We start from the raw sequence: 12,152 nt of genomic DNA on the forward strand, positions 1-12,152 counted from the left end.
GCATTGCCGAAACTCTAGGTGAAAGCTTTTGCCAGGTATCTAGCACTAATGCTTCTTCATCCACATTCATAGCCGTCAAGACTCGGGCAGAGCAATGACCTCTTTCCTTTCGAGCTGATTGTCTCTATGTCTATAATTGTCCCTTTACACTGGTGGAATTCAAGCTGGCCCTTCATCAGTGGCAGTACATCGGTCGGACCTGATGATATACACTATGTAATGCTGCGCCATCTATCTCCTGCTTTTCTTGCTATTCTTCTGATTGTTTTAAACAAGATCTGGCAGGAGAATATTTCTCCTGATGCCTGGCGCCATGCTATTGTCCTACCTTTCTCTAAGCCTGGGAAAGATTCCGAGATTTCTTCAAACTACTGTCTAATTGCTTTGACAAGCAGTCTGTAAGACCTTAGAGAGAATGGATTATGCTCATCTTGTTTGGTTCCTCGAATCAAACAACCTCCTCTCGCCCACCTAGTGGGTTTCGACGAGAGGAATCCACTTGGAACCCCCTGATTCGACTTGAAACATCAATCAAATAAGCCTTTCTCAAATGACAACATATTGTATCAATATTCTTTGACATTGAGAAGGCTTATTGTGGTCCTCCATACATATGGGTTACGTGGCCATTTGCCCACTTTTATTTAAAAAAAGTTAGTGGACAGGCGATTCTAAGTCCGTGTGGGTTCTACACTTTCCTGTTATTTTCTACGGGAACTTGGAGTCCCTCAGGGCTGTGTTTTGAGTGTCATACTTTTTAGTATAAAAACTAATGCCATCACTGAACAACTCCCTCCTACTGTTGTAAACAGGCTCTATATCAACGACTTTCACATCTCATGTCAGTCATTGAACATGAAATGTATTGAGCAGCAGCTACAGACTGCCCTCAATCGTTTACTGAAGTGGATCACAGCTAAGGGCTTTAACTACTCTAAAATCATTTGCATGCACTTTTGCTGCAAATGGGGTATCCACCCTGATCCTGAACTCTGCATCGGTGAAGTTGTTCTGCCTGTGGTCAATAAGACAAAGTTCTCGGGGCTGAGCTTTGACCATAAGCTGCTTTTATACCACACATCAAGCAGCTACGGATCAAATGTACAAGAGCACTGAAGTCTTCTGTGTCCTCTCTTTCTCCACTTGGGGAGTGGATCGATGTTATGTGCTAAAGATATATCGTGATCTTATTCAATCGAAATTCGACTATGGATCACTGGTCCATGGCACTGTCCGGACCTCGGCCTTAAAGATGCGGGCCATACTTTTCAGAACAGATGATCTTCCATTGCCTTTGTATCCAGGTGCAGTTGGATAAATTGGGTCTGTCCTTAAATAACATTGCTGTATCCACTGGTCAGACCATCCTATCATGGCTTCTTAGAGTCCTCAGATGTGACCTATCTATTAGTCATCTGAGAAAAGCAGACACTCCCAATTGTAAACACTGTCTGTCATTTGCTGCATATTTTTCGAACAATCCTTCCATTCTTATTTATACGGATGTTTCGAAATCAGGTGACTGTGTGGGATCTGCCATGGTTTGTTGTGGTTCGGTCCCCGTCGCACCAAACATGCGGACAAAATAAAATACTAAGAGCAGCAAACCGACTACCAACATACACACCTGTCAACTATATATACAAAATCAGTAATCTACGCGCCCTTAGGAATAAGCTAACAGAAATAGTATACAAATATTACTTAAAAGCAGAACATAGGAACGAACCAATTTCGTCATTATACAAATTAGCCAGCGCCCTTACAAAATACATCTCACCATACGTCATATTTCAACAATCACAAACCACTCAATAAAACAGATTATTATAAATAACGTGTATATATGTTTATATTTTTATGTTTTTTATTCTGTGTTTTTGGTTTTTTTCCAGCTTTGGGCACAGGACAGGTAGAACATTCGGCGCCTATCCTGTGAAAGTGGGTTTTCTAGGGGCACTCCCGTTTCCGCCCACGACAAATTCTGAGGCACTTGAATTTATAGATCCCAGCCACTCCGTGGCCCTAATCGGGTTGGTATGGGGCTTGCTTCTTTTCAGTCTGCAGGCTCCAGCCTTGTATTCTTCCTTTTTGCCGCCTTTATCTCGCTCGGCATTCTCAATCGACATTTTCGCAATGCCCCACTTTACTTCATTGCATCAAACAATTAAATTAAAATATAGGAAAACCCCCACGCACAGATAAATAATCTTCCACGAGCGGAGAAAGAGGAATTGCAACGTTCCTGAACACCCCTGTTGAGGAGAGTATTCGTCAGACTTCTCTTTCTCTCTAAACTAAACCCCTGCCACGGTTTTGTTCGTTCGTTGCACACACACCAGACATACCAAACAAGCCACTAAATTCCTCAAGATAGTTACAACCTCTAAGCACAGTGCCGACTACATTTTACGCAACAGCCAGCCACCGATTTACCGATCAGCCAACAACCAGCCTCAACATCTAGCTACTATCATATATTCCACTTCAGTGCTGAACGCCCTCGTCGTCGCTCCACCAAGCCATGGATATCTAAACCTCCCAGACAACCATAACATAGACAATCAACTGAAGACTTCCCACAGCCAGCCACTGATTTACCGTTCAACCAACAAGTAGCCAGGAAAAGCACACATACTTATTCATGCAACTCTGCATTGATGCCGCTAACTTCCACTGCGAGAAGCATCCCAATACTTACTACCAGGACCAAACACAATAACACTCAGACTGGCGACCTCTTCAACCTCCAGCTACTACCTAATTTAAAGAAGAAGAAATGTAACAGATCCTGCCAGACCTCAAGTTCAACTCCATGTGTTACAACCACATGCTGGACTCAAAACACTCAGAAGACACAAACTAATATTGCAAAAAAGACACAAATGATCCCAGATCGCTGAAGAACAATACATAAAAGAAGAACATCCAGTGGACTCACCTCCACCCTCACGATCGTCTCCATCACCTCCAGGCATCAGATGTAAACGCAAGTTCAACCTGAATTTCCTCGCTGCTTTATAAGATCACAGCAAGTCGTTTTCCAAGTTACCATCCAATCAGCTACTTCTATATTTTTGCCTTAAGTCTTATGCGTTTTATTCCTGTATGTATTATTAACCTTGATTTCCTTTCTAGCTACTTCCGGGCACAGGCTAAGTAGATTATTCGGCGTCTTGGCGTAAAAGTGGGTTTTCTCGGGGTACTCTCCTTTCCCCCCACACCTAAATCCGAGGCATTGAATCTCTAGATTCCAGCTAGGGCAACTTGATCCATTGATCCTTGCCCGGCCCCGAATCGTGCCGTTTGGGTTTATGTTTCGTCTCGTCTGCCGTCTAACTTTTCGGACTGCGGACACCGGTCTTGTCTACTTCCTTTATGCCGTCTACGTCTCGCTCGGTGCTCTCACTTGAAAGATTCATACTGCCCCACCTCACTTCATAGCATCAAACAAACCAAATAAAAATATAGGAAAACCCCCACACACAGACGGATAAATAAACTTCCACGGGCGGGGACGAAGAGGAACTACAACGTTCCTGAACACCCCTGTTGGGGAGAGTATTCGTCAGGCTTCTCTTTCTCTCTAAACTAAACCCCTGCCAAGATTTCGTTTCACACACACTGACCTGAAGACAAAAGACTTTTGAAATGTCGTCGTTTATACTTTTGTGTCTCAATAACAGGCAGTTACCGTCCATTCTACAAAGTTTCATCATGAATACTCTCCCTAAACAATCCATCAAAGAATACCATTAAATTACTTTAATTTTTGCATAAGTAGTTATTTTGGTAGTTTACCTTGTCTGATAATTTCTGTTTGATAAAATATTACACGAGTTAGTTTTGTTTCAATCACTGAAATATTTGCGATCATTTGCACATATCTTGTTTTGTTGTAACTTAAAAATACATTGACCCAAATATAGATATGATTAAAGAAAAACACTTGTATGACAGTTATTTATAGTCTCAACTGCTTGTAGTCCATACATATAGGTACCTCATAAGATTTGATATTGCGTGTATATTGAACTAGTATGAGTTATTTTAGTAGTAATTAGTCTCTCTTTAACAGAAAACGATATCAACTATATATGATAATTCCAGTGCCTGGACTTCTACACAGTGCCCACAGTTTTACAAGCTCTGCCAGAGAAGAAATGTGTCTGCTCCTAAGCTAACTTACTACACAGTGAATGAACAAAACGCTCCAGTAACCCATAATAATTGTAATAATGCTAATGATAGCAACAATACTTCACAAACGATTCCAAATAATTGCTTCAGCCCACAAAGAGCCACGCAGAAAAAGGCTATTATGGTAAATAGTCCGATCAATAGCAGACGAATTAGCCCACTTCTAACAAAACCGTTAGCAACAAGAAGAACCATTCTACAGACCCCGTTTAATCAGACGTTTAGTACACAGAAGACAGATGAAAACGCGCACTTAAAGGTAATAATCTCCTTTCTGATCGATAATTTATAAATATATCAAATATATTGTAATAACATTCACTCAGTTGCAGATTGAAATCGAAATTTAAGTCTTCAGAAGGTCTTGATGAAGCTGTGATGTAATAGCTTACAGAATAAACATTTCTGACTGGTATACAGTTGCTCAAGTATAAAGTACGTATATTTTCAGCTATCACAGATGTAATAATGAGTTATGGCTTAGTTAGTGGTTAATAACTAGTAAGTTGGAAAATTTTTATATAATTAAATGCGTCATTATTTAATTCTCAATTATTAAAAATCAAAATAGAAGAATTACGAATATTTGATTACTTTAGCGTTATATGAAACTTAAACATGTTTAACAGAAACGATTTAAATATTCATAAATAAACGTGTAGAAAATATTTATCAACTAAACGTTTTTTGGAAATAATTGAATAATTGGTAGAAAAACAACTCATTTGTTATTTTAAAAGAATGAATCAACGTAGTTAAAAAGAGAAATAAACTGGCTGCTGATCTTAGAAAATCTATTAAGGTATATATAACAGAGAGAAATATATCGAGGGCTACAATTTTATGCCCGGTATGGCCAGGTAATTAAGGCACTCGACTCTTAATCTGAGGGCGCGGGTTCGCATCGCCTTTTCAGCCGTGGGGGCGTAATATGTGACGGTCAATCTCATTATTCGTTGGTAAAAGAGTAGCCAAAGAGTTGGCATTGGTTGTTGATGACTAGCTGCCTTTCCTCTAGTCTTACACTGCGAAATTAGGGACGTCTAGCGCAAATAGCCCTCGTGTAGTTTTGCGCGAAATTCAAAAACTAACAAACAAACATACTACAATTTTAAACCTGGGCCACGTAAAGCTTATTGGTTAGGGCACTCGACCCACAATCTATAGGTTGTGGATTCGAATCTCGTCATTGAACATTCTCACCCTTTCAAACATAGTAGTAGCATTATGTGACGATCAAGTAACCAGTAGTTGAAGAGTTGACGGAGCGTGGTGTGACTAACTACTGCCCTCCCTCTATATCTTCCAAATTAAGAATGAATATGATAGCCTTGGGTCATCTTGCGCAGAATTTAACAAAGAAACAGACAAACTGGGAACACTATTACATCAAAAATCAGTACCATGACTGGTAGCAGATAATGTACAAGGAAAGATTTTATAGGTGAATTGAGAGAATAATGCTTTTTACTTCTGTGTTTGCAGCCCAAGAGTTGGCGGTGGGTGGTGATGAGTAGCTTCCTTCCCTCTAGTCTTACACTACTAAATTAGGGACGGCAAGCACAAATATTCCTCGTGTAGCTTTGCGCGAAATTCAAAATAAATCAAACTTTTGTGTTTAAAAAATTAAAGGCCCGATAAACATGATTTTGACACTCACGTGTCGTATTGGCATGAATGATATGTTCATTATTGAGTTTCCTGTACTTGGTTCATAAAAAGTTGGTAGGAAATCGGTAAACTATGTAAACCATCCATACTTTGGAGTTTGGAGGTGTTAACAATGTTTATTTTGAAATTGTAGGATTGCGTCTGGCATTGATTTACTAAATTTTATGAATCCAGGAATTTTAAAGTCGAAAGTGATCTACTGTACTTACGACTTCTGTGGTCATCGAAAGACAGCTAAATATTATCTAGAGTATGATGTCTCTGAGTATTGAAAAATTTAAACATATTCTTAAAGAAAGTGATAAATATTTGTGTAAATAACTGTATTCATATGTTAGGCTAAGGTAATCTAATCTTTTTGAAATAGTGTATCACAATAACGTGATAGAAATAAATGGATTTCCCTTGCTTAAAACGTTTCCCAGTGCCTGAATCATTATCCTGAAGACAGGGCAAATATAACATAAGTTTACATTCAGTAAGGTATGTTGCATTGCTGTCATGACATCTGACCAGCTGAGGTTATCTTCCGCCAGAAGGGGTAATTTCTAGGCATTATTAGAGGGCATGTTGCTAGAGAATGAGGACAGAATGATTAACGTTCAGATACTTTACGAGTGAATCACCAAATGGTGATTTATATCAACATATATAAACTTAAGATCATGTTATCATTATCTAACGTTGCTTAGGGCTAACAGTATTACAAACGTAACATCATGTTATCATTGTCTAATGCTGCTTAGGGGTGACAGTATTGTAAACGCAACATCATGTTATCATTGTCTAATACTGCTTAAGAGTGACATTATAGCTCGACAGGAAAGACTGTAGCTATAAGCAAGAGCTTTCACTAAGCAGAGGATATTTCTAAGGTTCTATAGGTGAATGTCATTACTCGGATAATTGTATAAGTGATGCTAAGGTTGATGGAATTTCAGCTTAGCTACTTTGACAGTGTGTCACTTTACGCATATAACATTTTGCTATATCATTAGGTATTTAGTTTTCACTTCTTTAATTGATATGCATCCTCAAAAAACATGAGCACCGTGCATAATGAATCGTTTTTATAAAAGTCGAACGAGACAGTTAGTGTAGCCAATTGTTTATTCAGTATTGATTTAATACGCATCTAACACACTGATTATAGTTTTCCTTCTATATTTAATCTACATGACATTATTTTTGGATTTTCTGATGTTTCATATGCAAACCACTTACTGCTAATTCATTTCTATACTCTGAACTCTATTAGTCCCTTCTTTTCTTAACAAAAGGTCAACTTCCTGTCAACTGTTTTAGTCAGACTAAATATTTAGTTTGGTTGAAGTGTCCATAGCATTTGGTAATTGTATTTGTTGACCTTCCTATCGTTTGCATTCAATGTATGATATGAAAGCAAAACCTACAATCTTCCTTCAATCCTAGCAATGTCACTGGACTTATTCACTCATATTAAAATTCTTTTCAAAAATGTTTAATATATGAACAACACTCCGGAACCACAAATGAATTACAATAAAAATGTTACTTTACTTTTATTTGTGGGGAGAGGCTAAATAGTGGTAACCAACCTTTTCCATTAACTTCAAGTAACTTTATAGTTCAGGATTTGTTCTTTGTCTATTTTCTTGAGATTTCTATCACACAGCTGTTTTCTATTTTTAAGAGTTATTCATACGTTCTGCATGTGGATGGACAAAACCCAGATGAGCAAAGCACCATAGAAGTTAATAGATTACAGACTGCGTGGATGCAGCGCCCTACTAACCCTGTAATAAAACCAGAGCTTACCAATTATCGAGTGGGAAAGTTTTTAATTACCAAAGTTCCAGAATACCAGACCTGTTCTGCAGTAACAACCAAAAGGAACGAAAATGTGCCTGGTACTTCTATCGGTACTGACGTGTAAGACGTACAACAGGAACGTTTGCTTAGAATAAGTGTTTCTCTAAGTTCTAACACGGACCAGGATACACAGGGGAACTGTGTACTGAAGGAAAGGTTAAAGAATGACTGCTCAACTCTTTATATCAGTATAAAAGTCTAAGTTGCCACAAATTAAAATATGACATATCAGTATAAGATTAACTGAAAAAAAACGATAGGGTATTTTATTACTCATTCAATGATAAATCTTAAAACAAATTTGTATGAACTAGACTTAATCAATAGATAGTAAACAAAGCAGTAATGTAAAAACTGCAATTACTTCCTCGGATCAAAATCTACTATATCTATAATGAGAAGATTATCGTGAAGCCTAGAAATAATCCCTTTACTGATTGTATTGCAGTCAAAGAAACCGTTGTTAACATTACGTGTACAAAAGTGCATTCTCCTGATAACTTTTTCACACTCATAATTCCAAAGTACACAGTAACATTTTGTGTGTCTAGGTTATTATAGGTATATTTTGAAATAGTTTAATTTCAACGATAAAGGAATGGGAATTTATGCAACAAGATTTCTTAGGGAAGAGGCAGTGTTTTAATTGGAGTTACAATACGTGTGTTCAAATGTGCTTCATTTTGTAACGTTTCAAATGTCTGCAGTTATATTAGAATATCAATTTCAGTATTTGTGTTTGCAGAAACAATTTTAATTAAAATCACAACTTACTAAATTGAAACAGTAAAGTGGCTCTTAGTGAGTTTTTTAAAGCATAGCTACTTAGAGCTATCTTTTATATCCACTGCAGGAAACCAAACCTTAGTGGTTAGCATTATAATTTCACAAACATGCCACTGTCTTACAAGGAGTCACTCTTACTTTTAATGATGTTATTTGTAATGTACCTCCATATAGAGATATGAGCTCTCTGTTAAAACATTGTTTACTGTTGAGTTTTACATTATTTATTATTGCTGATTCAAAATTAAATAATCGTATGAAAACTGCAAACTTCTTAATCATTAATCAATTCGTATTGGCACTTCTCAAATGTCAGATCAAAATAATTGATATGTTAAAAATAAGTATTTAGAAGCGTTATTTAATTTGTTTCTTTCAGTTGTTAGTGAAAAAATACTAGTTGTCTCTGTTAACGGAAAGAATTTAGCACAGGTAAATATCAACTGCACTCAGTTCCAATTCTTTGCCAATCTTTCTTTGTTCAGAAAAAGATAAAATTTATATATTATGTATTTTTCTTTGTTCAGATTAGAAATATACAATATATAAATTTTATCTTGACCATTCTAACGCATCCACTGCGTCAAATTTTAGAATAAGACAGTTCTTTGCTGTTAACAGAATGCGAATGTTGGATCAGGAGCCAGTAGATATTGTGGATGTTGAGCAACACGCCACCAGAAGTCGACACACGTGTCGACCTCAGGCAGTAGATGGAGTAGTAGAGAAAATGACTCATATTTTGACGAAATGGATATAGAGGGCGTGTTGCTAAGCTATTATAACAGGTGGAATTTATGAATTTATTATGCTGCTATGACGCATGACAATGAAAATTGTCTCCTTCCAGAGAGTGTATTGTAATACCATAGCTTGGGTGCTACACAATAGACGGCATATTATCAGGGCCATGAAATGGCATCAGATGGCATGCTGATATGATGACTGTGTAGATAAATCAATGTAACATTAATTTTATAACAACATCCAAAATGTTAGAATAAATAATCCAATTTTTATGACAGTTTTCCTTGGTATGTAAAACAAGTTTTATAGTAATCTTATCAACTTCATAGTTTATTCTTACATACATTTTACCGAGATGAAAGATGTTTCTGTAAACATATAGTCTTATTATAATATCTTTATAACAACAATTGCTATTGTATGAATCAATTTTGCAAGCTAGTGAAGCATGATTATAATTAATTATAAATTGTCATAAAGCATCAGTATTATGCCTATTGGGTTTTAAAGTCTACATTCTGTATCTACTTCCTTGCAGATCTTCAAGAATTATAATGAAAGTTATATATGTAAAAACTATGGGTTATATATGTTCTTACGTATTATGATTTATTTCGGACAAGCTTAATATTATGTTAAATATTATAATTTGAAATAAACTGAGTTACATTGTAATTTGAATTTAGAAGCTGATTAAATATCGCGATGTGTCAAACTTGTGATATTTGCCAACAAGATTGATACACACAGTTTTTGTCTTTAATACAAATATATTTTAATATACAACCAATTAATATAAATAATTATTTAATTACAAAAGGTTTACAAATTTACAAACAATAAATTATTTCTGTTCTGTAAGTTTTTTGATATCGATAGTACACGATGAGTGAATCAATTCCGAGTTAGCACAATTCACATAAGAAGGAGCTGTATTTTTCGCTGGTTTCACAATGATTTTTCATTGCTGAAGTTTTGCAATGTTTTCGTAAAAATATTGATGTCCAATGTGAATTCATAGAAGTTGAATGTTTTGTAAAATTCAAAGTTTATAACACTGTATTTCTGGTCAAAATATATAGTTTCCAAATTAATGAGCGTTAATCACAATTATAGCTTCTGAGGTTTATACTAAACCAACTGTAGCAAACTAACAATATAAAACTGTTTCTTAACGCGTTGATTTAAACACTTTTGGTGAGGTTCTCGAAGTTTCAGTTGGCAATAGTACGTGACGATGCGCTTGTGCTTTCGAAAAGCATATATTGTTAATTCTCTCTCAAGAATCCTCTATAAATTTAGTGAACAGGCGAAAATCACATTTAACAGCATATGTTCATGTACTTCTAAATAGAAATGTTAATATAATTTCCAGAAACGTAGATATTAAAATAAATATATAATAGTATTTTACAATAAATGTACATGCATAAAGTTTGTTTTGTTTGTTTTTTGAATTTCGCACAAAGCTACTCAAGGGCTATCTGTGCTAGTTGTCCCTAATTTTGAAGTGTAAGACTAGAGGGAAGGCAGCTAGTCATCACCACCCACCGCCAACTCTTGGGCTACTCTTTTACCAATGAATAGTGGAATTGGCCGTCACATTATGACGCCCCCACGGCTGAAATGGCGAGTATGTTTGGCGTGACAGGGATGCGAACCCGCGACCCTCAGATTACTACTAATCGCACGTCTTAACACGCTTGGCCATGCCGGGCCATAAAGTTTGGAACATTTATATATCATAGCCCAGAAATAATCTTAGAAATGAAGCCATAAAAAAACAAAAAAAACTATTACGTTTGGTGTCCATAATAAAAATGGCTGCCAAAAATATTAATGGCATTGAAAAATCAGTTAATGATAAATACACGAAAATATTGCCATACAACAAGATATCAGTTAGAAACATTATTCTGTTTTACTTTCAATAAAAATAAACAACAATACATATATTTAAAATCTTGTTAAACATGTTCTGAGTAAATAAATTACCAAGACGTACTATATAATTGACTTAATATATTGTTGGTTAGATCAAAATATTGTTATTTTAAGGCTTATGGGCGAAAATTTGAAAAGATTGTGTAGGAAACAATAAAAGCTGGAAATATTGATGAAATATATATGACGAATATAAAAATAGTGATTAGACTTGAATTGCAGCTGTTAGGTGTCAAATATAATAAACCCACGACAGTTTGGTGGATAGTTGCACTAATACTGTTTAAAATGTTTAAGTTACAACAGTGTGCTAACAAAATATTGTACTCAATATGTATGACTGAACATTAAGATAAATCGAGCTTCTAATCGAAATACAGATTGAAAATCTAGCATTTTTTCTGACAAATAAGTAGATATTTCAGGTATAGCAGGCAAATAATATTAAAGTACGTGAAAATAAAACTTCATATTTATAGTACTAGTTCAGCATTGCCAGAGGGTTAGAATGCTCAACTCACATTCTAAGAGTTGCGAGTTCGAATTCTTGTCTTATAAAAAATGCTCCCCTTTCAGCCATTGAGATATTATAATATGATGGCCAATTTCGATATTATTTGGTAAAAAGATTAATCCAAGATTTGCCAGTGTGTGGTGATGACTTGCTGTACTCCCTCCAGTCTCTCACTGCTAAACTGAGGATGGTTTGTGCACATAACTTTTGCGCAAAATTCAAACAAACTTTTATTTGAGGAAATAGAAAGATTTATGAGATATGATTTGGCAAAGCATTATTCATCACTCTAAGCGTTCTTGCTTATGCAGAGTTTCAGTTCATTTTAGAAACTGATCAGTTTAGAAACACCGTCACTAATTTTAAAAACAATTAATGCTACATACAAAATAAGCTAAGTGATGTGTTTGCCAGCAATTAGCTACCTTAGCATACATAT

The 12,152-nt window shown here is 35.9% G+C and overlaps 1 protein-coding gene across 2 annotated transcripts in view; it reads left to right on the forward strand.

The window, feature by feature from the left end:
* The window catches only part of LOC143244291 (sodium-dependent noradrenaline transporter-like), a 101,386-nt gene extending 90,878 nt beyond the window's left edge, over positions 1-10,508 (forward strand). The window contains exons 14-15 of one of the 2 annotated variants that reach the window (XM_076488678.1): positions 4,079-4,459; positions 7,544-10,504. In XM_076488678.1, the coding sequence (XP_076344793.1) occupies positions 4,079-4,459; positions 7,544-7,786 (624 nt within the window). In that variant the 3' untranslated portion in view covers positions 7,787-10,504. Of the gene's footprint in view, positions 1-4,078; positions 4,460-7,543 lie in introns of both variants that reach the window. The other variant, XM_076488679.1, reaches the window with a different exon arrangement.
* The last annotated feature ends 1,644 nt before the right edge of the window (positions 10,509-12,152 follow it).

This window comes from Tachypleus tridentatus, chromosome 2 (genome assembly GCF_004210375.1).
Source record: "Tachypleus tridentatus isolate NWPU-2018 chromosome 2, ASM421037v1, whole genome shotgun sequence".
Taxonomy (NCBI): domain Eukaryota; kingdom Metazoa; phylum Arthropoda; class Merostomata; order Xiphosura; family Limulidae; genus Tachypleus; species Tachypleus tridentatus.